Consider the following 27898-nt stretch of genomic DNA (forward strand, 5'->3'; position numbering starts at 1 on the left):
TCAGACTTAGTTACTTTTCTTGCTGAGGCATAGTACTCAACACTCACAACTTAAAGGAGGAAGGGCTTATCTTGCCTCACAGTTTGTGTAAGTTTCTGTCCACAGTCAGCTGGCTCCAAGGCAGAGAGGCATGGCAGAGGATTGCTCAAAGTGTGCCAGGTAGGAAGCATGAGATGTGGGAGGGAGATATACTCTTCCAGGTTACACCCCCAGTGACCCACCTCTTCCAACAAAGTTTCATCTCCCAATATCATATTTAGCTGTGAACTCATCAGTGGACTAATACATACTCCACTGATGAGTATCACATCCCCACAATCCAATCACTTCCCCAAAGCCTTACCCCTGAGCACATGAGGCTTTAGGGGGATATCTAGATATAAACCATAAGAGACTAACTAGTCCACCATCCTTAATTTTAGTCTCCTGTAAAGTCTTAGGATGCAAGCAAAACGTAGATAAATTTTTTGCAAGAGGATAACACGCAAGGTTTGGAGTGCAACTGGCAATGAAGTCCTTGTTCCCAACTCGAACCTCCTGAGCCTGGTGTTTACTGTCTGTCTTTACACCAGCCTTTTGGTCTTCTGAGCTTTGACCAGAATCTCCCACCAAGCTTGGCTTACAGCATTCTCAGGCTGTTTCTCCAGGTGGTATCTCCAAACTTTTCCAGACTCCTCCTGTAAACCAGCTCTAAAGGGTTCTGAACCACATGGTCAGGTACCATTGCAGCAACAATCCCACTTCTAACACCAGAGTCTGTCTTAGTTACTTTTCTCATGGCTGGGACACAATATCTGACACTCACAATGTAAAGGAGTAAAGGTCTATTTTGGCTTGCGTTTCAGTCCATGGTCATCCAGCTCCAAAGAAGAACCAGATGGCAGAGAGGGGTATGACCGGGGGTAGATGCTTATCTTACAGCAGACAGGCCATAGAGCACAAAGGGAAGAGCCATGGAGGAGATACACCCTTCTGGGCCTCATTCCCAGTACCACACCTCTTCCCACAAGCCTCCCCTACCCCCTGCTTAACAGCACCTTTAGCTATAAACTTAACAGTGGATTAATCCTAGGCCTATGAGTGCATGAGGCCTTGGGGGGGACATCTAGATATAAACTACACTGGTGCCTCGGCTCATGAACCTAATTCTCTCCATGATTCTGGTCACAAGCCGAATGGTTAGGGTGGGTGTTGAGCTTATGGGGACATGTGATTGGGTTCTCGTCCAGTTCGGTTTGTGACCAGAGTCATGGAGAGAACTAAGTTGATGAACTGAAGTTCCACTGTGTATCACCTTTCTTTAAGACAGCTGGCACTGTTAGCCTCACAAGCACACCTGTGTTACATCACTATTTACACATTAAAGCAGCCAACTGGACACAGTTCACTACTCTGGTTCTCACAGAAGACGCTCTTTTTTTGGTACCAGGGATCGAACTCCGGTCCTTGCACTTGCAAGGCAGGCCACAGAACCACTGAGCTAAATCCCTGGCCCTCACAGAAGACTCTTAAGGCTTACAAACAGGCCATTAGGAAGAAATATGTGTGTTTCAATTCAAAGGCTGTGTATTATTTACCTTTAAGTGCAGTTTAGCCTGTGCAGAATGTTAGTCACTCAGCACACACTGGGACAGAAAAGCCTGACAGGGCGAGGTTGAGTTCACTTTACTAAACTGCCACTGCAGATTATTTTCTGCCTGTTCAGCCTCCATATTTCCACCTTGATAGATCAACAAAGTCAAATCTTTCACATTGAGGTGGAGTCTTCTTCCTTCCTTCCTTCCTTCATCTGCTTCCAGCTGAGAGTGGGTTATGAGAGAAGGAAAGGGCTCAAATGAGTCTGCTAAGTCATCGGATGTCAATGGGCCTGGACAGAAGCAAAAACAGCCTGCTCTAAGAGTACAGACTACAGGCCGTGTGGGAGGGACTGGGCTCACTACTGATGTACAAACTGCACCAAGAACAGTAAATGAAAATGCACTTGAGGGAAGCTGGATTTTTTACTGGCAGACCCAGTGGATTATCCTTAAATTAACTCAGGATAAACATGATTTTGGCAGTTTTCTGTGACATTTATGAGGCATTTATGTGTAAGAACCCTTTTTCATAACCTCTTGGCTCTATTTCTCTTTTACTAGGGCCGACACAAGTGACCCCATCATGGTTTTGACATTACTCATGCTTTCTTGCTAACACCTTTGTCAGCATTTCTTGATGGTATCGCTGATCGATCATCGCTCCATTGTTCCTATGAGCCAGAACGCTACTCTGGTTGGTTGGTCTTATCTGATCCCATATCGGAAGGGATGAGATTGACAACTCAGTCAGTCTTACAGTCCCTTTTCAGCCTCATTCAAACAATACAGCTTCTTAAGCCAAATTTACCTGCAGTCCATTGGTTAGTTTGACTCTATCTCTTTGTAGGTGATGGTCAACATCTCAAAATATTGGACTGGACCTCTGTTTGGAGTTGTACTTTCGTAGAATTTTAAGAAATAACAGTTACAAAGTTTTAAAAGGAAAGTACAAAATATACCGACCAGAGCAAAACAAACTGAGTAGGTATAACAATTTTGAGTATTTTTCATGAGTCTGATTGAAAATGTTTCAGAGAAGAAACGTAACTACGGATGTCAAAAGACCTAGACTTCTAACGAGTTTAGTAATTGACAAGGTAACTTATTTTATATAGCATTTAAGGTAACAATCATGACTGCCATTATATCAGGACCAATAAGCTCTCTTTTTTAAAAGATAGATTTCTTAGGCGATTAATATCTAATCCTTTTCATTATCAGAGCAGCCACACTGTCTTTAAAATTTTTATGTATCAGCAGGTTAACATTACTGACAAAAATCTAACGATAGACTTTGACTTTTTACACATTTAGAAAACCATGCGAACGACCATAAGCAGACTTATTACCGATGTGAGTGACACAGGCCAGGGCCTAAATGGCAGGACTGTCGAAATGATGGGCTGCTTTCCTCTTGTCATAAGCCCCATGACCTTTTGGATCTGAAAGTTCCTGTGACACTTTTTACTTGCTCTTGTTACAGAATTAATTCACAGATGTTTACATTAGGACTGGCTGAATAACACATTTTCAAGTAATCTTGAATAGTAAATTATCTTAGTACCAGCAGAAAGCAGAACAAGTGAGCCATCTTAACTGCAGTTTAGGAATTATCCCAAAGTTGTTTACAATGTTTTAGGCATGTTAGTTAGATAAAACGATCAACTTAAACCAGAGAATTTAAAGGTAAATTTACCAATCGGCCAAGATACGTCCCAATGCACTTTCGTTACCTCCTCAGCAGAAGGCTCACTTCCCCACTGTGGCATCCCCAGACAGGCGCTAAGCCCAGCCCTGCCACCCTCTGGGACCCAGGGCAGGCTGCGCGTAACCCAAGAGCCACTCTCTCCACCTGATATCCGGCTCTGCAGCCTGATGTACTCTCCACAGCAGCCTGGGTTGAGGGTCCAGTGCGAGCCCTGTATGAGGCCCAGACCTCTTCCCTCCATCTCCATTTTCCAGGCGGTGTTCCCTGGTAGCACTGGCACCTGAATGGGCTGGCCTGCTCTCTTCCTCTTGTCCTAGCCTGCCTCAGGCTTGAGCTTGGAGCTCAGCCTCTGCTACTGCTGTCCTGAGGAGGGGGCATCCCATGGTTCCCCGGGCCTTACCCAGACTTTTCCTTTATTTAAAAAAATCATGTTGTTTACTAACAAACAACACTTCCCCTAAATGTGGGGTTAGACAGGGACCTGAGAGTCATGAGACTCAGGACTCAGTTGTAAGAGACAGATGTGAAGGGAGGACTCACAAAGGCACATGTGAGACCCCTTGCGACTAAGGATCCTGTAAGAAGCCCATAAGGGCCTGAGTATAGGGCATCTCAGGATCTCTGTCCTGATTGTAACAGAAGAGATCTAGTTGTAAGATGCTGCTGCAGTTTACAGTGCCATGAAGAGGTCATGCTTCTTGACTTTGAGGATCAAATTTAGACCAATTCTTAAGAATGCAGCTCAACCATGAGTCACAAGGGGCAGAGGACCCAGGACCCATCAGCAGGAGTCCTGCTGAACTGCAGTATCCACCCAAAAAGGGATACCTGGAGAGTGACGGGCCTCCCACATCCTGAGGGACCCCAGCATGCTGCAATCTGGGGCATCCCGGAGAGAGAGCCTCTGACTAGGAAGTGAAACTTAGAGCCAACTGCAGTACTGGGCCAGACTGTCCAGCTGGTCAGCAGGATGGACCCTGGGGAAGAGACTCATAAACCGGACCTGGTCACAGGTCAGCTGTGAGGGAAAAGACAGGCTCATTATCCTGGAGAAGCAAGAGCCTGATTACTGTAAATTTCTCAGATCAGGAAGTCTGGCCAGGAGAGAGCTGGAGGCAGCAAATCTCAGAGGGAAAGCAGAGTGAGGGAAAAGGAAAGTGTTCAATGGAAGGAGGAAGTCTCACTGTCCTGGAGGAGTAGTAACTCCTGAGGTCCACAGGTTTGACGTCTTGGTGATGCAGTCAGTGGCTACTGGGCACAGATGAGAAGGGCTTTAGGGAGAGGGCCTTGCAACATATGAGGATTTACCCTCGATGAGCTGCAGCTGCCAACTAGGCCAGGTACCGAATCCAAGAGTATCTTCCTGCAGGACAGCCAGGTGTTGTATGAAGACTGACGTAATGTTTTTGTTCAACAGGGTCCAGTGGCCTTGGTGTTGCTACAAATAATCCCTCCAAGCAAGACCCATTCACAAATCTGTAAGGATTAACTAATGTGTGGTCAAGGGGATCAGAATAAAACATATATGTCCATACTGGAAAGGGACTTTTGAGGTTATATTGGTTTAGCAGAAGAAATGGTAACTATAAGACATGATAAGCCACTAGATCATCTACTTAGCCTGCCCCCAACTCCTACAGGTATTAGCTGACATGGAGATATGCTGCATGGGTTTCATGGGTCACCCAGTTCTAAGTCACATGTCTTCAGGTCATCCTCATGGCATTATCTTGCACCTGTTATGCAAAAAGCACACCAAGATAGTTCCATTAAGAACTAAAGCCTAGGCCGGGGATTTAGCTCAGTGGCACCGTGCCTGCCTAAGTAAGCACAAGGTCCTGAGTTCAATCCCTGGTACCAAAAAACAATGAAAGCCTGTTGCCAGGTGTGGTGGTGTATACCTGTAACCCCAGTACTCAGGAGGCTGAAGCAGGAGGATCCCTATGAGTTTGTGGCCACCCTGGGCTTCATAGTTCAAGGCCAGCCTGAACTACATAGTGAGACCTTGTCTCAAAAAAAAAAAAAAAAAAAAAATCTTTAAAGCCTATTGAGGGAAAAGATTAAAAAAATAGTCCCAGTATAATAAGGCAAGTGCTATACCAAGGGCTGCCAAATACAGAAAAAGGAAACATGCCTGAAAGACAGGCCACAAATATGACATTGCCCAGCAAGCTTTACATAGTGCTCATGAGGCTTCAGAGAAAGCCACTATGCAGGGAAAAATTCAATGAGGCCTGTCTGACAGAGATGAAAGGCTCAAATGGCAAATATCACATCAAGTGGCTATAATTCTGCATATACACAAGATACTTCTAATGGAATTTCAGAGGTAGAAGAAGCCTTTAAAAATTATTTAATATAACCTTTGTATTTTAAGGGGAAAAAAACATTTAAAAAGGAAAAGTGGTTGGACCAAAGATCACCTAACTATCCTTAAGTCTGAATCAAACTTGTCAAAAAATAAACTTGCATAATCATCTCTGAATCACAATAAACACCAAATAATAAGGCCTGTAGCGGGGCATACTGTTATACTAAATAGACTGAAGGAATGGTCTAAAGATAGAATACAACAGTTTGAAGCAACATAGATTAGTTACAGACTGCTTACTAATAGCAGAAAATCTCACCTGTTGGTTCATTTTTCATTAACTTTCTATTAAGTGAATTAAAATTATTTTACTTCAATAGGGCTTTTACTATACTCAAATGTAACAAACCACATTGTTATGTGTTTACTATGTGCCAGAAAAAGTACCAAACATTATCAATATTTTATCTCCTTTAATGCCTATGGAAATCCTATTATGTTTTCAATTTTCCAAATGAGGTTTAGGAAGATTAACTAATTTGCTGAAGATCCTGATGGAATCAGTACTCGAAGGCAGGCAATTCTTCATCATTTTATGTTTATATTGCTTAAGATGCAAGAAGAACCGTGCTGGAGGACACAAAAGGTAGCTGCGCAGAAACCAGTTGTAAGAATATGCAGTGCAAGTGTCTGACAAGTTCACAAACATTTTGTCACAACACAAAAGGAATGATGGCAACATCGTGTTAGACCCAAAGCCTACTTTCAGGTACACAAGCTAATTTTCATGAACTGAACTATCAGGAAGATAGCTTGTGACAGGAAGTAATACACAGTGTGAGTGTGCTACTGCTGTTACTGCTGAGGCCCTTTTGTTTTGCTGTGACTTCAACTATCTTCAAATGCAAGGATTATCTTTTGTACTATTCTAAACTCCATCGTGTCACGGATAATGAGACAGAAACTCTAAGTCTGAATAACAGATGGAAAAGAACTGTCGTTTGAATTTGTGTGGTCTTTTAATACCTCAGGATTCCCAAGGAAGACAGAATGACAAGGAAGGGATGGATGCTTGATGGTCCACATAAGTGACAATTCAGGCCTAAAGGATGAGGGAATAAAATGCAGAAAATTCTACCCGGGATACCCAGGCCTTTGACTACTTCTGCTAGTGAGTGAAAGGCTACTTGCGTCATATTTCAGATGCTTTCATTGGAATGGCTGGGAGTAGTCCTCTGGCTGCCTTGCCTACATTACCTTAAACGATAGCATAAAAGGAGGACACAATTAACCTTCTGCGTGTCCTCCAAACTGGGTACAGATTCCACGTCCTACACCACAGAAGTAGAACACACATAATGTTTCACTTCTTTTCCAGATAGTTTCCTCTCACAGCCGCCATCAGCAACACCGTTAACAATATGTACCCAATGCGTTAGGTATGCTGTACACGATCACACTAGAGCTTCACAGCAGCCTTGGAGGTAGGATTGGTGTCTCTGTTCTTATTTTACGGTGGCGGAAAGCAATCGCCATCGGGCTGGCTAGTCAGGGGCAGAGTCCAGGGCGCCCCTGGGTCTCTCGATCGCCTCGCGCCTCGGGCAATTCCAAGAGCTGTAAAGCAGAACTCGGTGGTGAAGTCCTAAGCCCCAGCTAGGTCAATCCACTACTCACCTCGTCGCCACCGGCGCGGAACCAAGACCTACCCTCCGGCCTCCCGCGGCACACTCACTGCCCGGCGCCGGGGCCCACGGCCGCGCCGGCCTGCTTCACAGATCTGCCCGCCGCGCGGCACCAGGAAGTCGACTCTCCACGTCGGCGGCCCGCCTGAGGCCTGCAGATGCTAAGACGCACCCAAGGCCCGCACTTCCCTCGAGCCAGGAGCCCGGGCCGAGCCTTCCTCTCTTACCTCTTGATGGTTAGGCTTCGGAAGAGCGGGTACCACGCGGAGAACTGACAGTGCAGCACATGCTCCTTCTTCATCCTCCAGCTGTCGCCGCCTCTCCCCGCCGCTCTCAGGCCGGCGCCCTCCCGGAACCCTGCGCCACGCTTCCGGAAGTGACCGCGGAGCTGTTTTAGTTCAAGGACTCTTCCGGTGCCGTAGGGGGAAAAAAAAAAAAAAAAAAAAGGAACCCAAGGTGAATCGTGTGGAGCACACTGAGCTGAGCGCAAGTGTCGCGGACACGCGCACGCGCGCACAGAGTCTGGGTCCTGAGAGAGAGAGGCTGCGAGAGCGCGCGGGAGGAAACTGCGGGAACAGCCGGACGAGCGCCTCGACCCGGAAGGTAATCATCTCAAGCGGGGTCAGCAGCGGGCTTTTACGGGTGCCGAGAAGGAGGACGCGCGCACATCCTCCTGCCACCGCGGAGCCGCCGGTGTCTGAAGCCGTGGCCGTGGCATCTGCCGGGACTGCTGCTCCCGGCGGGTCTTTTTTTTCTTTTTGTCCTCTTTCCCTTCTTCGCCCCACTCCTTGGAATAGGTGAGTGGGCGGGCCAGCCACCTGCGGAGGTCTCGGGCGCGAGGGGAAGCAAGGGCGCGGGTAAGCACGTTTGGCGGCGCGCGTCCCGGGCTGCGGCGGGGCTGGCGTCCGGCGCCTACGAATAGCAGGGCTTGCGGTGGAAGAGCCTGGGTACCGGAGGAGCAGAGCTCGCCTCAGCCCAGGGTCCCAAGTGTCTGTGAGGCAGCGGCGGAGGAGGGGGAGGATGGACCCTGCGGGGTGGGTCCGCCCGCACGGCCCTGGCGGTCGCGGGGCTGGGGCTGGGGTCGGTCAGCGGAGGTCGACTCGAGAGAGGACACTGTTGTGTTGTCCCTTTGGGGCATCGAGTTTATTTAGTCCAGCCCCGCAAAAGTTACCAGCTTCGAAAACCAGCCAGATTTTCGTTATTGTTTCCGCGATGGAAGAATTCTAGTTGCACTTACAATACCATTTTTCCCTGGACTCCCCTGTCTGCCTGGCATTCTACAAAGTTCTGTTTTGTTTCTTTAGAAGACTGAAAAGTCACAAGCTGCTGAGAAACGCCTTTGAGACCTGGTCGTGCATCCTATCATTACAAGCCTTTGGGAATGTCCCAGGCACCTCTGTCTAAAAGTCGCCCGTAACGGACATTGCCTTAAAGCTGGTCCACCAAAGCAGGTTTAAATTAGAAGTAAGGGCCCCACCGACGGCAGGCTCTTCTAGAAAGGAATTCATTAGCAATAGTGGGATCCACGGTGAATTTGGAGTTAGAAGCTTCCCTGCCGAAGGTAATTTTTCTCAGAAATGTTACTGGTGCCGAGTGCCCGCACATGCCTGTAATTCCCGCTGTTCCAGAGGCTGAGGCAAGAGGATCAGAAGGTCGAGGCAAACCTGGGCAGGTTAAGGAGTCCCTTTCTCAAAATAAGTAAACAAATAGATAAAAACCTAGTACTGCAAAAAGTGGGAGGAAAAAAGTTACTGGCAAAGTGGTTAGTTGGGAGTATTGTTTTAAAGGATGCATTTTCAAAGCAGAGGTAAATAAATTTTAACATTGTAGTGTGTGGTTGTGGAGTATGGGCTGTAGTGGTTCATTTGCAAGTACTTATTTTATTTTGGTTTTGGTGGGGGTTTTTTTTGAGACAGGGTCTCGCTATGCAGGGTGCCCTTGAGCTCATATGTAGCCCAAGCTGGCTTCGATCTCGGGGTGATCCTCCCGCCTCAGCCTCCCAAGTGGTGGGATTACAGGCCTGTGCCACTACACCAGGTTGCTAGTACTTCTGAAGTCCAAAATTAAAGTCCTTTTTTTTTGTTTTGTTTTGGTTTTTTTGGTACCGGAGATCGAACTCGGGACCTTGCACTCGAGGCAGGCGCAGAACCACTGAGCTAAATCCGCGGCAGCCTTTTCTGTTTTGAGGGAAAGAAGCGATATTCCATCTCCTAATATTAGAGAATGGAACTAGTCGAACAGAGCTAAGAGACCTAGTAGTGGACTTGAGAGTGCAGTCCCGTTTGTGTTTTTGTTCTTTGTTTTAGTCCCATTTGTTTTTACTGTACGTGTATTTGGCCTAGAAGTGCAGTATAAACGTTGCAGCTGAAGGAAATACTGCCCCCATTGGGGTGCATCTGGGTATTCTTCTGTAGAAGAGTCAATTATATGGGAAGCCGGTCGTGACACTTGACTGTAATCCCGGCAGGATCGCTGTGAATTCGAGGCCAGTGTGGCCTGTATAGCGAGCCCCTGTCTCAAAAAACAAAACAAAAAAGAGTTCGTTGTATGGGAGAAAACAGGCTGAGAACTTTGTCCTTCCTTTCTTTAAAAGACCAGGAAACATTTAGACACAAGTTGCTACAAATGCAAAGCCTTAATATATCATTTGTAGAGAAGTAGCTAAATCTGTAAATTTAAATATTCTCCAAGGGAGGAGTTTAACACAGATGTTTTTGTATTCAGACTCTCTAGAACTCTTTTCAGTGATTTTTTAGTATTACTCACTCTGGATGTAGGTAACTTGTTACACGTTTACCCAGACTCCAATAATTTGACATTACTAAACAGGAAATGCTCTTGTATTTGAACAATACAGCTAAATTAGCTACTTTTTAACTGCCATGTTGATCTTCACTTAGCCATGCAGTGCTTATATTCAGATTTCTCCATTAAAACCTCTACAGCAGTGGGAATAATTTTTTTCTTGTGCATATTTTAAAAGTCAGTAGTCAAGTGATTGTGGAGAAAGAGGATTTAACCCTGGAACGAACTATTCCAAGAAGCGCCCACTGGGTGTCATTACTGTACAGTCTGTAGCCAGTTAACCTTTGCAGGGGTCAGTACAGTCATTTCGTTACTGCTCAACCAGAATTAAAGGGATGATGATAAACCATTGGGTAAATGATTATAAATCACCAAGTTGTATCTCAGTAAGTGTTTATTCCTCCCATCCACCCCATGTTCACACCTGCTGGACAAAAGGGGGAAAACCCCACAGAACTTGCAGTGGCTTCCATCATTAACCAGGAAGTCTGCATTATTTGAGGATAATTATCGCAAGGAAAGGATTACTTAGAGTAACTCCATCTGAAGTAGGTACCATAAGTGATACAAAAGAGGGATTAATCAGAATATTTTCCTTAAAAAAAGGGAAGTTCTATGATTATAACCAAAAGAATTAAATACAGCTATACTATTTGAGTCTTTGTTTCTTATTAAATCATGGATTTTTGTGTCATTTTGACAGAAAGTAGACTGACATCTTAGACATGCATAAATTGATGCTTGACTTTAACAATAAGATCATAAAGTAAATTATTTCCACAAAAATTGCTATCTCCATTTAATTTCTTTCTCACTGATTTTTCGATTACATCATTAAACTGTTCCAGCTGCCTGACCCTTTTCTGTCATGGGAAGCTGTGTTTATGAATGGAATTTCTATATTTTTCTTACTTCTGAGCAGGGGACAGTTCGGGTTGGGTCTCACTGTGTTGCCCTGGCTGGGACAAGTGCCACTGCACTTGGCCAACTCTTTACCTGGTTGAGTGTTGCTAATGCTTGTGATAAGTTTTGTCAAGAGATAGGAGATACATGGCCAACATGTAATTAATGGTTTTTGCTTCACTTGCAGCCTCAACAAATTGCAGGGATCCAGGTATAATAACTGAAGTATGAGCCTGAGTACAGACTCCACAGCCTGCCTTTGGAGTTCTCAGTTCAACTTTTTGAATCTTAAATTCCACTCATCGGTTATCCAGCTGGTATTGATACTGAAATGTGCGTGTTTGTGAACATCACCTAACTTCCTGCCCTTGAGTGGAGGGTTGTACTTGTCACCTAACTCCAAAACTGGCTTGCACAGCAACAGAAACGTGTGGTATCCCAGTCTGGCTTGAGTACTTTGCCAGCGTATTCAAAGGGGAGGAGGCAGGGATCCAGCTGAGTCTGTGTCCTGCGAAATGTATTTGCAAATGCTGACGTCTGTTCTATGTGCAGGGGTTTTGGCTCTGGTTCCTAAGAAGGGTGGGTGAAAGGTTGGGAGCCAAAGAGCTTGCCTTGACCCAGTAGCATTTGTTCTTTATTCATGTGGTTCCTTCTAGTTGGAATGCTTTTCCTGCTGTCTGGGTCTCTACTCAATCTCAGTGTCAGACTACCTTTTAAATCTCGAAATAGCACTGAGTCAGTTCAGGAAGGCTCCGTGACAGTAGAGGAGACAGCGAGGCATGACGCGTGGGTTCAAGTCTCATGTCTGTTTCTTTCTGCCGCGTGACGCTTGTGAGTAGCCCCAGAATTAGGATTTGGCTTCTGTTTTTGAAATAGTGCTAAAAGTAACTCCTTTCCTGTTTCAGTACTATTTTTGAAGTGCTGCTACAGTTCTTCTGAATCATTTTGGGAATCTGGTAGTAAAGAATACTGTCTGTATACTTGCACTTGTTGCCACTTTGCTGCTGTCCCATACACTGTCAGTGGATTGCCTCAATACCACTTCTCCTCCCTACTGACTCATTACTGTTGGGAGATCCAGACTTGTTTGCCACTTTTTAATTTTTAATTCTTGGTAATTTATGCCTCTAGCTTCCCCCACCACCATGGGTAATTAATATTTTAGCTTAAATATCTTTTAATACAAGGTGTTTGAAACTGCTGTTTAATGTGTGGATGAGGATTGAGCTGTAGACTTTTTAATTGACTTTAACTCAGTTAAAGGAAGATTAGTAGATGAGGAACTCTCCTTCTGGATAGTACTTTCTTGCCCTTCTAATAGTCAACCATCCCCCTGAAAATTAAAGAAGCTGTGAAGATAACTGTGTGTACATAAGGGGACCTAGCAGATAGCTAAATGCCTTGAAGTCTGCAACTCTAAAGGCATTAGTTTCACCTTAAATTATACTAAAGTATAAGCACCACCAAAAGATACCAGAATATCTTGATCAGGATTAGTCAGAATATTTTCACTTTAAAAGTGGTTTTTAAGTTTTATTATAACCAAAACTATTGGATACAGCTATACTTGCTATTATAAATCATGTGATTTTTGTGTAATTATTTTGACAAAGTAGAATGGCATCTTACAATGCTTACATTGATGCTTTAGGGTCCCTTTAGCTTTTGTGTCACATGTTAGGACCATGTTGCTTGGGGTTTCTGGAAATCCAGGTCAAATGCCCTTTTCATGGGGAAGTGGACCCTTGACTTAGAACTCGGTTGGTTCCCGAGGGCTGGTTGTAACTAAGTACAGCTGCGATCTGAATGTTTACCTGGGTACCTGCTATGGATAACAAGAGGCTGAAGAATCTTCCGTTAACCTAATTAACCCAAGTTGTTGGTATGTCAGGACGGTGGTAACTGAAGGGTCCACTGAATCTGATTCTTTGGTGCTTGTACTTTTGAAGACCTCAGTTTTTTGCTTTTTAAAAGTTTGTATATGGGCAAAAAAGTTAATTTGGGCTTAGAATGCTACTTTTGAAAAAAAGGTAGGGCTGGGGATGTAGCTCAGCGGAAGAGAGCTTACTTGCTGGCGTGCCTGAGTCCTGGGGTCCATCCCCCACACCACAAAAGAGGAGATGGAAGCTTAACCCACTTACTCTGTGCCATTGTAGACCGTTTATTTTGTGCATGGATGGGCCTGCTTGGCTAACCAGAAGCTGTTTTCTCTGTCGGAATCAAAAGCTTTCCTTCTCTCAGCAAGTTTCCTTCTGCGATGTATATGTTATTAACAGAAGGGATGGATATGTAGAAGATAAAGTTCTTCTGAAGTCTCTTTGTCCTGTAGAACATGCAGATAGAGGCAGGTTGGTTTTATACCTTGGGTTAGCTCTTACCTGGATCCGCATGCTACTTTGCCAAAAATATGTAAATTATTTCTCTACCAGTGCCAGTTAAAAGTTTTCCTAATTATCATCTGGGACAACTTCAAAGAAATGCCCGCCTGTTCTCTTACAGAGTTCTAGGTTTTCATATGCTCAGTGACTGTCTAGATATTCCAGTACTGTGTATCGTGCTTCCCTGCCACTCTCCAGGCCCTTTTCTGGGGCTAGCAGGTTAAAGGTGTTTCCCCAGTCACCCCTTATGGATTACTGCACCCCATCTCCCCAGTCTTTCTAGCGTCATACCCTTTTCTATAAACTTCCAGTCACCTGGCAGCTTTGCACACTGCTCCCCCTTTTCTCCTCTTCCTCCCCACCAGAAGGTGAGGACCTGCATCCCTCACAGCATCTTTCCCGTCTGCCGGGCAGTATAGTACTTAGCTTCCCTAAGTCAGCCAGCCAAGTATTTGATCTTTTTAAGGCATTCTTTGTTGACTGATTTGAAGGTAGGGAAACTTGATCTCTGGGATAAAAATTGAAGATGTGATGAATAGAATAATTATCACTTTGGGTCCCAGAAGAAACAGAGCAAAGACACTCTTCCGTTAGGACAGTAAGAGAATTGGTGCTTGGTGGTCTACACAATTAGCCCTCTATATTTGTCAGTTCCACGTGCATGACTAAAAATATTCAGGGGGAAATGTGTCTGTACTGAACTCTGTAGCCCAGGCTGGCCTCAGACTCACAGCGATCCTCCTGCCTCAGCCTCCCAAGTGCTGGGACTACAGGCATACACCACCATGCCCAGCTGTACTGAACATTTAACAGGCTTCTTGACATTGGATCGTAAGTAATCAGAGATTTAAGTAACGTTAACCCTATCCCTAAACCTGTGTACCCCAACTTGTTAAAAAGAGAAGCACAGACAGCACCTGAAAGACTGACACTTGGAGGCAGCAGATGACGGGAGGGTGTGGAGAGTGACATCTAATCTTACTGTTGCTGTACATTGGAAAGAGCTTTCCGTTTGGAGTCAAAACACCGGATTAAGAAAGTGCAAAAGGGACTGGTGCTGTTCAGTGGTGGCGAACCTTTCGGAGCTTTCAGTGATACAAACAGCCTGCTAGGGCACGCCTGCCATAGGTTCACCACCACTGGAAGTACAGTGGGAACTAATGAGCGCTGGTTCCAACCGCGCTGGCCTGAAATTCTTGCCTGGATGTTTCCGGAGTCCTCTAGATTTCCGTTTCCGTCTGGGGCACCTGGGAACAGCAGCTTTGATGGTGAATAAATGTTTTGTCACTTAAGTACTGTGGCGCGCAGCCTATGGACAGTGCTTGATTCAGAAAAAATTTAGCCTAAACAAATCTCATTATCTTGCAGCGGGACCTTCTCATCTGAGGGCTGTAAAGATTAACCAAGTCGGAAATGGAGACCCAAGAGCCAGCAGATTCTTCTCAGAATACCAAACAGTCTGTTGTTTCAGAGGAGGTATGACCCGACTTTCACTTTCCTTTCCCTTCCCCTCCCCACATACATCTGAATTTAAAAGAAGCATGTAGGCTATTTATTGTTTCACGTGATTGTTTTTCATTCATTCTTAAGTTTTTAGACACTTCCTGCTCCCATTTTAAGGTTCAGGCACTTCCTGCTCTTGGGTGAGAACGGTAGCTTATCCTTAGTTGTATTTAGTCATGAAATTAGATTGTAAGTAGATTTTGGCTCTTGATAAGAAAAATGCTTTAATTCTTATTAAAAGGTTCCCTGGATAGAGAAATGAATAATGTGTGAGTTTTAAGACTTTGCGACTTCATATTTAGTTCTATTTGTGGTCCCAACTTATGTAAGATCAACAGAAACCTAAACTGTTAATTGTAGTCCAAATAACATTGAGTTCTAGAACTTTTCTCTGTCTTGTATGTTATGAAATTTAGATTTTTAAGTCTCTTCTTCCAGGAACCATTGGAGAGGATAAATTTTAAATCCTTCTTGGAACTCTGATCTTGACACCTTCTGGGATTCTTTTTGATGTACTATCTTTCCGTGTTGTCTGTAAACAGATCTGCTGATAGTTACTAGAAGTGAAGGATAGTGAGGAAAAGGCTCCCTGTCAGTTCAGTGTAGTGCCATCGGAAAGGTAGTCCTCCTAAGCAAACTTCAGACAGTTCTGGGGTGCCTTCTTGGGTTGTAGGAAACCCACGTGTCACGGTGGGAAAATCCAGTCTGGGACACTGATGGTGAAAAACCACTGGTGAATTTTCACATACCCGTGTACCAGTGTGGCTAGTGTCCAGACCGGGAAGCAGAACGTTAGCAGCACTGCAGAACACCCCTCCCTGGGGCTCCCCTCCATTTGCCCCCACTCCCAACACTCCAGGAGTTTGTATTTATTTACCTATTCGTGCTGGAGGCTGAGCCCGGGACCTCATGCACGCTGACCACATGCTCTACCACTGCGCTACATCCCTAGCACTCTTCTTAGTTTTTAAAGATTATCATTTCTTTTTACCTCGCAGTACTACTACAGAAATTCCAAAAGAAAAACAACTTTGAATGTTTACTCTGAACTGAAAACTTGCCCACAAATTATTGGAGGGACTACATATATAAAATCTAAAAGAAAAAAAAAATACCCTTTCAGATTAAAAAACCAACTTGATTTGAAAGTTTCTGAACTTACTATCTGATCTCCTTTTAGTTAATTTCAGAAGGAAAATGGGTCAAGCTTGAAAAAACAACTTACATGGATCCTACTGGTAAAACTAGGTAAACTTTTCCCCTCTTGTAAAATGAGTATTTGGGTTCTCTGGGTCTCTATTGAGTGTCTGACATAAACTTTGATGTTTTTCTCATTGTAAACTGTTTTTTAATTGAAGAGTCTAAAATAGATTTCTCCCCCATTGTTAGAATGTTTGGATCGTTGGTAATCTCTGAATAAAATTGGGTGTAAATTTGTTAAAATAACTAATTAGGAGTCTATTCTCCCTAGATAAGTGTAAACCTAAAACTTTGGGGCCAAGCCTAATTTGAGCCGACAAGGTAAGTAGAATAATTAATAGTACGTGTTGCTTCTTTTAAGTAAAGCCCATTTTAATCTCTAAGAACGAAAGAGGAAAAAAGTATTGCTGGCTGAGGTAAAACTCAAATGGTTACACCTTGCTCATGCAAATGTAAATTGGAAAAACATCTTTTTTGTGAAGCATATTTCACTATATGTATCAATAGCCATAAAAACACCTTTTGACCTAATAATTCCACTTCTAGACTATGCCAAGAAAATGGTCTGTTGTTTAGAATTAGATATATGCATGAAAAATGTAAAAGTCAGAAAGCAACCTAAACATCTTAAAAATAGGGAACTAGGGCTGCTGGTGTGGCCCAGTGGTAGAGTGCTTGCCGAGCATGTGTGAGGCCCTGGGTTCCATCCCTAGCACTGGGAAAAACCAGGGAACTAATTGTTATAATATAGTTGAAGAAACTTAGCAAAGTGGGAAAAGTTAGCATGTTGATAGTAAAATAGAAAATAGTATATACACTTTTAAAGACTGCCAATATGTAAGAAAAGGCTAGAATATATGAATAGCAAAAAGGCAGCTGTGTAATTAACTTTTGTCTTCCACATTTCCTGCTTAGCAATTTTTTGGTATTATAAATTGGGGGAAAAAGCGCTAAAATATTTAGTTATTGTGTTTAATATAATAACACGAGGAGAAACATGGAAACTAAGTTTATTGTACAATTTACATGATTCAGATTCATTTAAAAAATTACTAAGTAAGAGGCAGGGTTTCTCTGTGAACAGATACATCTGTCATTAAGGTGAAAATATATGGAGTTGCCAATAATTTAAACAGCTTTTGATTTTAGCTATTCAACTGGCAGAAACCTTAGTAAGCTGCAGTGCTGGAGATCCACAGGACAGAAACTAAATCAGCACATCATGATCCTTCAACCCGAGGGAAGGCTGATGCAACTGTTGAAGCGAGTCTGACATGTAGAACTCGTTGTGAAATAAGCAGGCACAGCAGCCAAACCCGCCACAGAAATGTGGCAAGGCCCAAGCTCTAGGGAACACAATATATTCCAATATATTTGTATTTCTGCAAATACATACAAATACTGAAACCCAGTGTGTAACAGTTTGGTTTCCTTGTCCCTATAAATTTAAGTTTATAACATAATGTGGCCCTTAACACTATTTAGCTTAGGGAATATGTGTTAGCTCATGCCAGTTTATCTGTCAGGAATGTGGATCAGAATCATTGGAGATTGTTTCTCAGGATACTCATGCAGAGATCTCACCTCCAGAGAGTCTGTACTAGTTTGGGAGTAGGCGCTCAAGTCTCTACCAAAGTGCTGGATTTATGCAGTATGTTTAGGGCTGCTCACCTCCATTTTTCCGGGCCTGGGTCTTCCTTGACCTCTGACCAGGCCTTATACAATGTGTTAATGTTTCATACCAGAATGTCAGGCGTTGAAGAATGAATCTACTTTCTAGTAGACTGCTTTTTAAATTTATAAAAATGTGTTCTTTATTTCCTGGTATAAAAGGTAAAATAGCTAGAGAATCCTTTGTTCTGCTGTGTCATTCGTGGAAGAAAGGATGTGGAGTTAATTTTAGAAGTGTGAAAATACAGGGTAGTCAGTCCCTGCACTGGCAGCCAAGATAGTGCTAAGCCATCATCCTTGGTTACTTTCTGGCTCGTGTTGGTAGACTAGAGGGGGAAGCAAACCAGGCTTTCCTGTAACAAAAGACACTGGAGAGCAGAGTAAATTAAATGGAAGCAGAATTCTGAAGCTAGAAGAGATTCTTGAGTTACTGCGCTCATTCCAAGATAGTGCAGGATACTTAACCACTAAGTTTACAAGCAAAAAACATCTCCGGGAGGTTGGAGCTTGGGGTTTAGCAGAGAGGCAGGTAGAGACTAAGATTTTCTCACATCTGGTCAAATGTTCATCTCTCTGAGTCCCTTTAAGATAGTTGGATTTAATGAGGCCCAGTCTAAAAATAAAAAGGGCAGGGGATATAGCTCACTGCACAGGCCCTGGGTTTGGTCCCCAGTACCCCAACAAGAAAAAGGATTGTTGGCACTCTCACAGGGAGCTCTTGTTCTAGTGTTTCTTATGAATGCATTTATACTTTACTGCTCATACTTTATGGCTCTTTACTGCTTCTTTTCCTCCATTGTAACCACTGTAATGATGCTCCTCTTTGTTTCCCTTATTCCTAGTGTATTTGGGATGGACCCTTCAGTGCTTTTCCCAGCACTGTCTTCTTCAGTCTTTAGGACTAACCCTAAGAGGCAGCAGAGAGAGTATGCCAAAAGGTGTTTTGTCTCTTGCAGTCTGTATTATTTACTCATCAGAAAGTGCTTGTGGGTTGGCTTCTTGCTACTAACAGGAACACTGGGCTGCCGTGAGCTGTCAGAGTGGTCTGTTTAATTTTCATAGGTTCTTTGTGACACCTTGCCCTTTAGGATTGGGTACAATGCTGAAATATCTGAGAAAAATTTCAGGAACTGTGGCAAGGTCAAAACCTTAGGGTGAGAGAACACAGATGACACAGAGGCTCTGTCCACGTGGTGCCTCTTGTAGCTCAGGCGAGGGCGCTGGTGTTGACTCCTTCCTTATCCCAGGCCCACTGCCACTAGATGCCTGACTTCCCTTGAAGACATCCTGAAGCTGTTTGCCTCTCCACCCCGTCTTCTACCACAGCGTCTTCCACCTCCAGGACGAGAGGATAAAAGGGTCGTTTTCCATTATGCCCTCTCCCTTTAAATGCGGTGGTTTTCCATACGACTTCTTAGTGTTCCTGTAAGAGGGCCAACAGCACAGAGTTTCCAAAACCCGAAGTAGGAAACACAGCCAGGAACAAACAGCTGACGAGTAAACCTGTAACAGTAACAGCAGTTTGCTGTCATTGCCTCACTTTTTCCTCTAGAGAAAAAGTAAAAAGCCTTTGCCCCCTTAGATAAGACCTAACTCGTGCAAAGTAGAGCACTTACCTAACTTGAATACTTCCTCACTTACTAAATAGGAATGTTTTGCTTTCTTAAGTTGCGTAGTTAGGTCACATTAACCAGAAGATCTATCAGAAACCTCAGGCGTTCACACGGTGCATGGTGTCTTTGGTGTGTGGAGCCAGGCTGCAGTGTTCGGAGCTTCCTCTGAATCACTTTGAGTAGTGGCCTTGACACCCTAATCCCCGGCTCGTTCGCACGGGGTGATTCTCCCAGCTGAAGTGTTTGGGAAAGCGGCAGCCCCAGTGCTCAGCAGGCTTCCTATGCAGGTGGCTCCAGATGGTTAGCTGTAAAATGACAGCCATTTTCTTTGGTGATTTCGGAAACTGAAAGAAACTGCAGTTGGCTTTTGTACAGATCTGTGTTGTCGTGGTCTTCCTGACCAGTATTAGTACATTTGCATGCACTGCATTTGTGAAGTTCTGGTTGCACACAGAAAACCTAAGAATGTTCTCCTCTTCGGCACTAATGAGTTGTTTTCTTCTCTGCCTGAACAGAACTTGGGAAACCGTGAAACGAACGACCAGGAGGGGCCAGTCTGCTGACGGTATGCTAGCCTAGACGCCTCTGCAGGGTGCTATTGAAAGTGCCCGGAGACCTCTGTGCACAGCTGTCTTTGGTTTTAACCTTTTCTCTGTAAATTGGTTTCTGCAGTGCTGAAGCTTCCTTTATAAGCAAGCTCTGGCCACCGTGCTAAAGCCCAGAGCAGTGTTTTTAAGAAGATGCACTGCTGTTTACAGCTGAACAAATCGATACCGTTTGAGGGCCACACGCTGTGTCTGTGTGTGTTAAGACTTCTAGACTCATAACTGTTCAAAGGACCTGGGAGAGAGCCTTAAGAAATACTCGGCCCAGCTTCAGGCAGCCTCCGCTTGCTCCCCAGGTGACGAGGAAAGGGGCTGGGAAAAGGCTGTTCCCTCGGCTCGCTCTCCCTCCAGGCAGGGGTGCTGGGACTGCGGAGCCCTTAGAAGCAGTCCTGGCAGTCACGTGTGGTTGTGGGGCAGCTGAGCATTTGGTTTTACTTCCCTGGTTTTACTTTTTGTTTTCCATTTGGTTACTGGAAGCAAACAGTCGCTTGGCTGCAGTTGCTGCTCTGAACCAGTGCAGACGCATTTAGGAGGAGCGAGCGCTCTTCCTGGGTGGTGGGTGTTTTCTAGAACCCAGTGGCTTTTGTTTCAGTTAAAGCCACATGATTTGAAAGAACATCTCATCTACCTAGAACAGTAAAAGTCAGTCTAATTAGCATGTGCAGGAAACAGGCGCATTGGTTTACTGCTTCAAGGACAGTAACTTCCCCAGTGATCTAGCTACTGCCGGACCCGAAATGGTTTCTGTACAGAGCTTAGTGGAGGCTGACATTTCATGCCCCTGGTCCTGTGTGGAATGTCTGGTCTCAGTTTTAATTTTATTTTTTAGAAAATTGTGACTGGGCATGGTAGCTCGTGCCCATAGTCCCAGCTGCTTGGAGGCTGAAGCAGGAGAATCATGAGTTCAAGGCCAGCCTGAGCAACATAGCAAGACCATTTTTCTTTCTCAAAAGAGAAACTGCAACAACTAAAATGAGCTTTTTATTTAGAAAAATAATTTAAACATAGCAGTGTGACTTTTTTAAAAAAAGAGAGAATAGCTTCCAGAGTTAACTGCCAGCACTGAGTTAACTTCTTTATTGCTTAATGGTGCATTCAGCGTAGATTGGAGAGTTTCTTCCCCTCTGAGGATTTAGTTGGGTTGCTGTAAACAAATCGCTAGTCTGGCCAGCCTTCGGTTTCGTTTTCTGGTGACAGGTGTGGCAATCATCCCAGTGCTGCAGAGGACTCTGCATTATGAATGCATCGTTCTGGTGAAGCAGTTCCGACCTCCGGTGGGTGGCTACTGCCTGGAGTTCCCTGCAGGTGAGCGAGCCATGGAGCGAGCATCACGTCGCCTCTCCGGCTCTGTTGGTTTGAGCCAGGGCAAAGCCTGAGACTTGCAGTGCTTATGTCTTTGTCGTTTTTATCTTACCATAGAAGTGTGGGTGTAAGTAAAACAAGATCATTCCCGTCGTCGTGAGGCTTCTAGGGAAGTGGCCACGGGCAGACAGCGCAAGGCAAAAAGGGCGTGAGGCGCAGCTCTAGGGCCCCTTCCACTCGCCCTGCTGGCTCTGCCTGCTCCTCCTGCTTCCCCTCGAGTAACTGCACCCTGACCTTGTCAGCATATTTCACTCTCACTAGTGTCTGTCCCCATAAGAAACTTATCATAATGTGTAGGTCAGGCTCTTAACTCCAAAAGCCATCCATAAAAAAGACACCTGGACCTGCTGTATATAGACAGGCCAAGGAAATCCTGTTTCAAATCGAGTAATTTTTTTCAGTCACACAGTGCAGAAGTGATCCAGGGTTGAAGGCACGGTATTATCACAGGACTTACTGGATTGTCCCATTATTTGTCAGCTGCAGTACAGGTTTTGTAGCTCGGTGTAGAGCGCTTGCACTGTGTGCACAAACCCAGTCCGATCCCTGCAGTGAGGGGAAAGTCCAGCCCACGGTAACTATTAACTTTTTTTCTCATTTACTTGCCATCTAACTGAAGAAATTAATAACACTGAAAGTCACTGAAGAGCCTGCATTTCACATTTTCTTTACCTTGTTTTCTTCCATTCAGGAAAGAGAATCAGTTGCTTTTCTCCCCCACTGAGCCTCTGTATCCGCCCCGCCCAATGGTCACTGTGGTTCCCTAACGTCTGTAGCCTTCAGTCCATTCCCTCTGGCATGTCACTACAAGGCCTTGATATTTTTCTGAGGAAAAAAGTCAACATAGATTAAGACTGTCACCATCTTACATGTAAGAAAACGGGAAAAGATGATAATTCTGTGCTGTTGTCACAGCCGGCTTCAAAAGCCTAAGCCACTTGGCTACTATCAAGTCCTTTTTCCTCACAAATGCTAACACTGTTGCGATCTAAATAATGAGAAGTGGAAGATACCGATCAGAATGTACTTAATCTGCCAAGGGTCTATTCTTTTGTCTTTTCATCTTTAGACTGTATAAAAGTTCCAAACTTCAGTCAGTTTTAGCTGTATGACCACTTTTCAAAAAGTTCAGCAGCAGCTGTGTTAGAAGAATGAGAGATTCAAAGAAAACTGGGTTTCCCTTTCCCGTCTGACAGGTCTCATCGATGACAATGAGAGCCCAGAAGCAGCTGCACTTCGGGAGCTGGAGGAAGAAACTGGTTATAAAGGCGATGTTGCCGAATGTTCCCCAGGTTTGTGCTGCTTGCCAGGTAGGCTCTTGGGCACAGGCTCTTGAAAATTAACCAAGCAATAAATTCATCTAGGCATAAAAGGATTGGTCATGTGAGTGTTCTTCCTGGTAGAATTCAGGTGGATATATTTCCTGTAATTTTATACAGAAAAACTCACAGATTAAAATTGATCACCAGGGCTGGGGATTTAGCTCAGTGGTTCTGCTTCCTGCCTCACAAGCGCAAGGTCCCAACTTCGATCCCCAGTACCAAAAATAATAATAATAATAATAAAATTGCTCACCGGCCGTGAGTCTCTTCTCACGAGAGCAAGTTGGAGCAAGAGGGGCCTGAAGGTGGGAATTACAGAGCCAGGCCACCTTCAGGATCCCATACCCAGACTTCGTTACTTCCCTCACCCACCTGCCACAGTCCTCACTGAAGTTCTTTTGCTGCGGTGCTGTCTTTCTTTCTGGAACTTGTCAGTGCCGTCTAATCCCTCAGGCGTCCAGACCCAACTCAGTAGCTCTGGGAAGAGTTTGGGAGCTTGGCACAGACATGCTCTGCAGTCCGCACTAACCTCCACTGATTGCATAGAGCAGCTGTCATTTCCTCCATCACCTCTGCATCAGCTGTGAACCCGAGCCCTGTGTCATCTTCCTGAGGTAAATGACGAAGGGACTGAAGCACGCAGCTGGCTCCTTAGGGAGGCTCGTCGCTTCTTTCCGCAGCTGTGTGCATGGACCCGGGCCTGTCAAACTGCACCACACACATCGTGACGGTGACGATCAACGGGGACGATGCGGAAAATGTCAGACCTAAGCCAAAGCCAGGTAAGCGTGCGTGGGCGCTGCGAGTCACTGAGCTGAATGCAGAAGTCTGACAGTTCGTACGTTGCAGCATTCCGTATTGTTTGTATGAGGGTTACCCCACTCGGTGATACAAGCTACAAGCCTCAGTGCAATGAGAAGCTTCAAAATCCCCAGGTTCCTGTTTTCCTGCGTATTGTAAGGATGGCATAGAGAGCAGCTAACGATTATTCCTTATGGACTTCTATACTTTTTAGGGACTCTGTTAGGATATTCTTTGCTCTAATATATTTCTTAGCAAGTTTGGATTCAGAAGCTTGAGTGTCCTTTTTTTCTACTGGTACGTGGGATTAAATTCAGAACCTTGTTGTTGCGAGGCAGGCGCAGCATCAGTGAGCTACATCCCCAGCCCTTGGGTGTCTTTTTCACTTCCACGTCATCTCTCCCACCCCTTTAGAGGGGTATTTAAACGTATACGAGAGTAAATCATGTATGAGTGGTAATTCTTTAATTTCGTACCCTCTTTAGTGTTTATTATGTTTCGGTATTCCGAATTTTAAATGCTTAATTTTTAAATTGTAAACATACATATGACACGTGGTGGAAAAGTGTGGCAATTCCTTAAAAAGTTAAATACAGAACTACTTCATGATCCAGCATTTGTACTCCTAATCATACACCCAAAAGAGTTTAGAGCAGCAGGCTCGGATACTTGTACGCCACTTTATTAGCATCACTCACTCACATGAGCCAGAGCAGAAACAGGTAAAAGGACCAACAGCAGACGAATGGATAAAGCACACACGGTGTGTACAGTACATAGGAGGGAGTGTCACTGAGCCATAAGAAAGAGTGAAACATGTTACAACATGGATGGACCTTGAAAACACTGTGGCAAGTGAAATAAGCCAGGCACTGAAGGGCAGGTGGGATGCGATTCTACTTATGTGACATATGCAGAATGGACACCTTCATAGACGGAACAGAGCAGCGATTACAGGGATGAGAAGTTTACTGGGTTCCAGGTTTCTGGGATGACAAAAGTTACGAGATTAATAGTGACTGCACAGCATTGTGAATGTTATTAAATGTCACTGGACTGTAATGTGTATATAAAAGAAATACATATATGTATATGAAGACATTACAGAATGTACTTTACGTTTGGAGAATAGTAACTTTGTACTGTTGGAATTTTTTCTCCTATAAGATAAATTACTAAAACTTAGGTCTCTGCTAAATTCTTTCAGTCATTTTGATACATCTTACACTATAATCTTCCCAGGTTTACCACTCCAGACTTGCTAACAGTGTTCTCCTTCTGTTTATTTTCAGGGGATGGAGGTATGTTACTCAACTCCTAGTGGCTGACCCTGTATGGCTTAGTGTAGTGGTAATGGCAACAGATAATTGTGGGTTGTTGGGTAGGCTTCTGTTTTCCGCTGTTTTCACTTGCACTTTGTTTGTTTAGAATTTGTGGAAGTAATTTCTTTACCAAAGAATGACCTGCTGAATAGACTTGATGGTAAGCATTCTCAAGATTATTACTCCATCTTCACTATTTTCCCTGGTCCCATCCCTAGCAATTGGGGTATTACATTCCTTTTCTTTATCTCATCGATATTGAGTACCTAAAACTGTTGTAAAACTGAAGTTGACCAATACCGAGTGGCATATAGTTCACAAATATGAGCAAAATATTCTGTCAAGTAAAATCTTTTAGTAGGAGCTATTTTTCTCCCTCAGAATGGTCAGTTATTTTCCTGCTGAACAGCTAAAACGATTTTATACTTTAAATTTTTAATCCATACCAGTGCAAGAGTGTAAGTAGATATCTCTTAGATTGTACAACTGTACTGTTCACTAGTTCTTTGTGGAAGGTGTGAGTTTAGGAGGATTTAACAGTGCTTTCCTAAGTGTGATAAGCTGATGTAATGAATGAAACTAGCTATGTGACCCTCAGTAAACCACTAGACATATGGTTAGATTGTCTGCCAGCCCATCTCACAGGAGTTTTGTAAAGGTCCTACTGTGTGGAGAGATGTTCTTTGATACAACTGCGCGAGGAGATACTGTTAATGAAGACGTTAATGCCCTTCCAGGGGCGCCTCTATGCTGGTTGCATAGATCCCCATTTGCTCATTTATAAAGGAAGCAGAACATGTTCATAAAGTGAATATTTTATTGACACCTAATTTGTTTTTAAATAATTACTTCTTGGGCCGGGGATTTAGCTCAGTGGTTTCACCACCTGCTGCGCAAGCGTAAGGACCAGAGTTCAATCCTCGGTACCAAAAAAAAAAATTTTTCTTAAATTAACTTGAAGCATTGCTTGATCTGAAACGTGAGAGCAGTTCTTATTTTCTTCCATGACTGCTGTGGCTTAGTTTTACTTCATAAACTGAGTCCTTTATTTTGATGTGTATTGTTTGAAAACTGGCTATCTTTCAAAAACTGCAGTGATTTCAGATTCCCAGAGAGCCTGTTCCTACTTTACCTTTTAAAAATACTTGACCTAAAAAAGACCACCTTAAGATCTCAAAGCCATACTTTAAAATAATGTTAAAGACAGAGTAATTTAAATCTGTGAGAATTGCAGGTAGTACCACTCAATCTGACAGGTCTGACTGGGTGGCTGGGATTGAGGCTCAGCTGACTCTTATTAGTTATGACTTTGAGCAGGTCTTAGCCTAAGCTTTAAAGAAGACCAGGAACAGGAGCTCCTGCTTCTGAGAGGCATGAGCGGAATTAAATGGGATAATGTAGACAGGTACATGCGTAAGTGTTACGTACCATGTATTTTATCTAAGTATGGTACCCTTTTTCTAATCTTGCCTTTTCTTTCCCGCCGTAACTGCCCTTCTGGTCTTAGAAGGGGGTTAAAACAAGGAAGGGTAAAGGAACCAGTTTGCCTGGTTTCAGTAGAATCAAGATAGAGCAGATAATTTATTCAGGAAGGAACATTTAAGATCGTGCCACCAAGAGGACAGCATTCAGCTCCTACCACCCCCACACTGTCTCTGAGCTTCTTTCCAAGTAAGTGGCCAGGAGGGGCCGGGATGGAGCTCAGCGGCACCGCGCCTGCCTGGCAAGTGCAAGGTCCTGAGTTCGATTCCCGGTACCCGAAAAAAACAAAACACCAAATCAACAGGAGCCAGAGTGACAATCCTCCATCACAGTGGCACAGAAGTTCTAAGGTCTGCAGTGATTCCAGATCACATTCTTGGTAGTGTTCTTCCAGTGTAACCTTAGTACACCCTAACATGAACAGAGTTCAGCTTGCAAGGAGGAAATGTGTCTGCTCTAGTGGTAGAAGATACCCAGATCCATAGAGATACATATAATCATCACCTTAAGTGTTCAGAAGAGTTTTCCCTGCCTGAACTGTAAATGAAGTGTGACAGAACTGTAAACTCCCAGCTTTCTTGTTTGCATGTAAAATCATTATCCCTACTGTGCTTGTCTCGTGCTGGGAATGTGATCCTGCTTTGCTGTCCTTTATTCTTCCTTTGTTGTTTGTTCTTTTGTTTTTGAGGCTACATCTCACTGTGTAGTTTAGGCTGGCCTTGAATTTGGGGCGATCCTCCTGCCTCAGCCACTCAAGTGCTCTGTTCCTTTGGAGATCTTTGAACGCATCACTAGCATCTCGCATAGGAACTCGCATGTAATAGTGACTCAGTAAATGCTGACTTGTGGTACTGCCCAACTGTGTCACCCACGCTGTACTGTTTGCTTCCTGTAGCTCTGGTAGCAGAAGAACATCTCACAGTGGATGCCAGAGTCTACTCCTATGCTCTGGCGCTGAAACATGCGACCACGAAGCCATTTGAAGTGCCCTTCCTGAAATTTTAAGGCCAGAGAGAATACTGGCCATGTTTTTGTAAATGAGACTACCAGGCCTTCTTCACAAAGACTGTATTCAACTTAATGTAGATTTGAAATTAGCTTTTTCATAAAATAAAAGCACAGAATGCATGTGGTGGTGGTATGGAATTATAATTACAGGTAGGCTGTGACCTTCACTTAATTACACTCTAGGTAATATTAATGATAAAACCATAAATGCAGGTATTTTTACTGTGATTTTTTTTTTTTTTTTAACCTTAACCAGAAGACAGGGCAATAGCTCTATAGGGAAGCAGATTTGAGTTCCGAATTAGGTGAACTGTACCTACCCTCAACCCCTAAAATGAAAAACTCCATGGCTGGGTATGCAGATGGCTATTACTGCATTAGTGTTTCTAGTTTTGAAAAAGGAGACTTACAGAGGGACTTCCCTGGCCTCCCCAATTGAACTGTTTGCTGTGCGGATTTCTCATCGTGAGCGTGCTTCTCCAGACAACTTCATCTTGTTCCCTGAGCTCCCAAGGGTCCATCCCGTGAGTCCTATGTTGTTCCACTCCTTTAAAACCAGGAGGTGAAGAGGGGTGGAAGAGGGGCGGACCCTGCCAGCTGTCTTCCCACACACACCCTTCCGTCTAAGGCCGTTCCCAGGGGGAG

At 44.1% G+C, this 27898-nt stretch overlaps 2 protein-coding genes across 11 annotated transcripts in view; one reads left to right on the forward strand and one right to left on the reverse strand.

Annotated features, from left to right (window-relative positions):
* Cdc123 (cell division cycle 123) overlaps window positions 1-7688 on the reverse strand; it is a 60021-nt gene extending 52333 nt beyond the window's left edge. Inside the window, exon 1 of the mRNA XM_004861822.3 lies at window positions 7506-7688. Within this exon, the coding sequence (XP_004861879.2) occupies window positions 7506-7579 (74 nt within the window). The 5' untranslated portion in view covers window positions 7580-7688. The remainder of the gene's footprint in view (window positions 1-7505) is intronic.
* A 221-nt stretch (window positions 7689-7909) lies between these two features.
* Nudt5 (nudix hydrolase 5) lies at window positions 7910-27373 on the forward strand. Of its 10 annotated transcripts, XM_021242072.2 has the most exons (12): window positions 7912-8075; window positions 8583-8839; window positions 14733-14840; window positions 16048-16115; window positions 18581-18676; window positions 19867-19916; window positions 21154-21261; window positions 22515-22610; window positions 23321-23422; window positions 24734-24742; window positions 24870-24923; window positions 27141-27373. In XM_021242072.2, the coding sequence occupies exons 3-12, from the start codon at window positions 14778-14780 to the stop codon at window positions 27248-27250; spliced, it is 756 nt and encodes a 251-aa protein (XP_021097731.1). In that variant the 5' UTR covers window positions 7912-8075; window positions 8583-8839; window positions 14733-14777; the 3' UTR covers window positions 27251-27373. The 10 variants fall into 10 exon arrangements, 9 of the variants coding, with proteins under 9 accessions (XP_012933922.1, XP_004861870.1, XP_021097734.1 ...); XR_015449464.1 differs by lacking the exon at window positions 8583-8839 and having other exon boundaries at window positions 7910-8075; window positions 24684-24742; XM_013078468.3 differs by lacking the exon at window positions 8583-8839 and having other exon boundaries at window positions 7910-8075.
* Window positions 27374-27898: the final 525 nt, after the last annotated feature.

The sequence above is a fragment of the Heterocephalus glaber genome, unplaced genomic scaffold (assembly GCF_053883595.1).
Source record: "Heterocephalus glaber isolate CG9 unplaced genomic scaffold, H.glaber_assembly_v1.0 deba00000738, whole genome shotgun sequence".
Classification (NCBI taxonomy): domain Eukaryota; kingdom Metazoa; phylum Chordata; class Mammalia; order Rodentia; family Bathyergidae; genus Heterocephalus; species Heterocephalus glaber.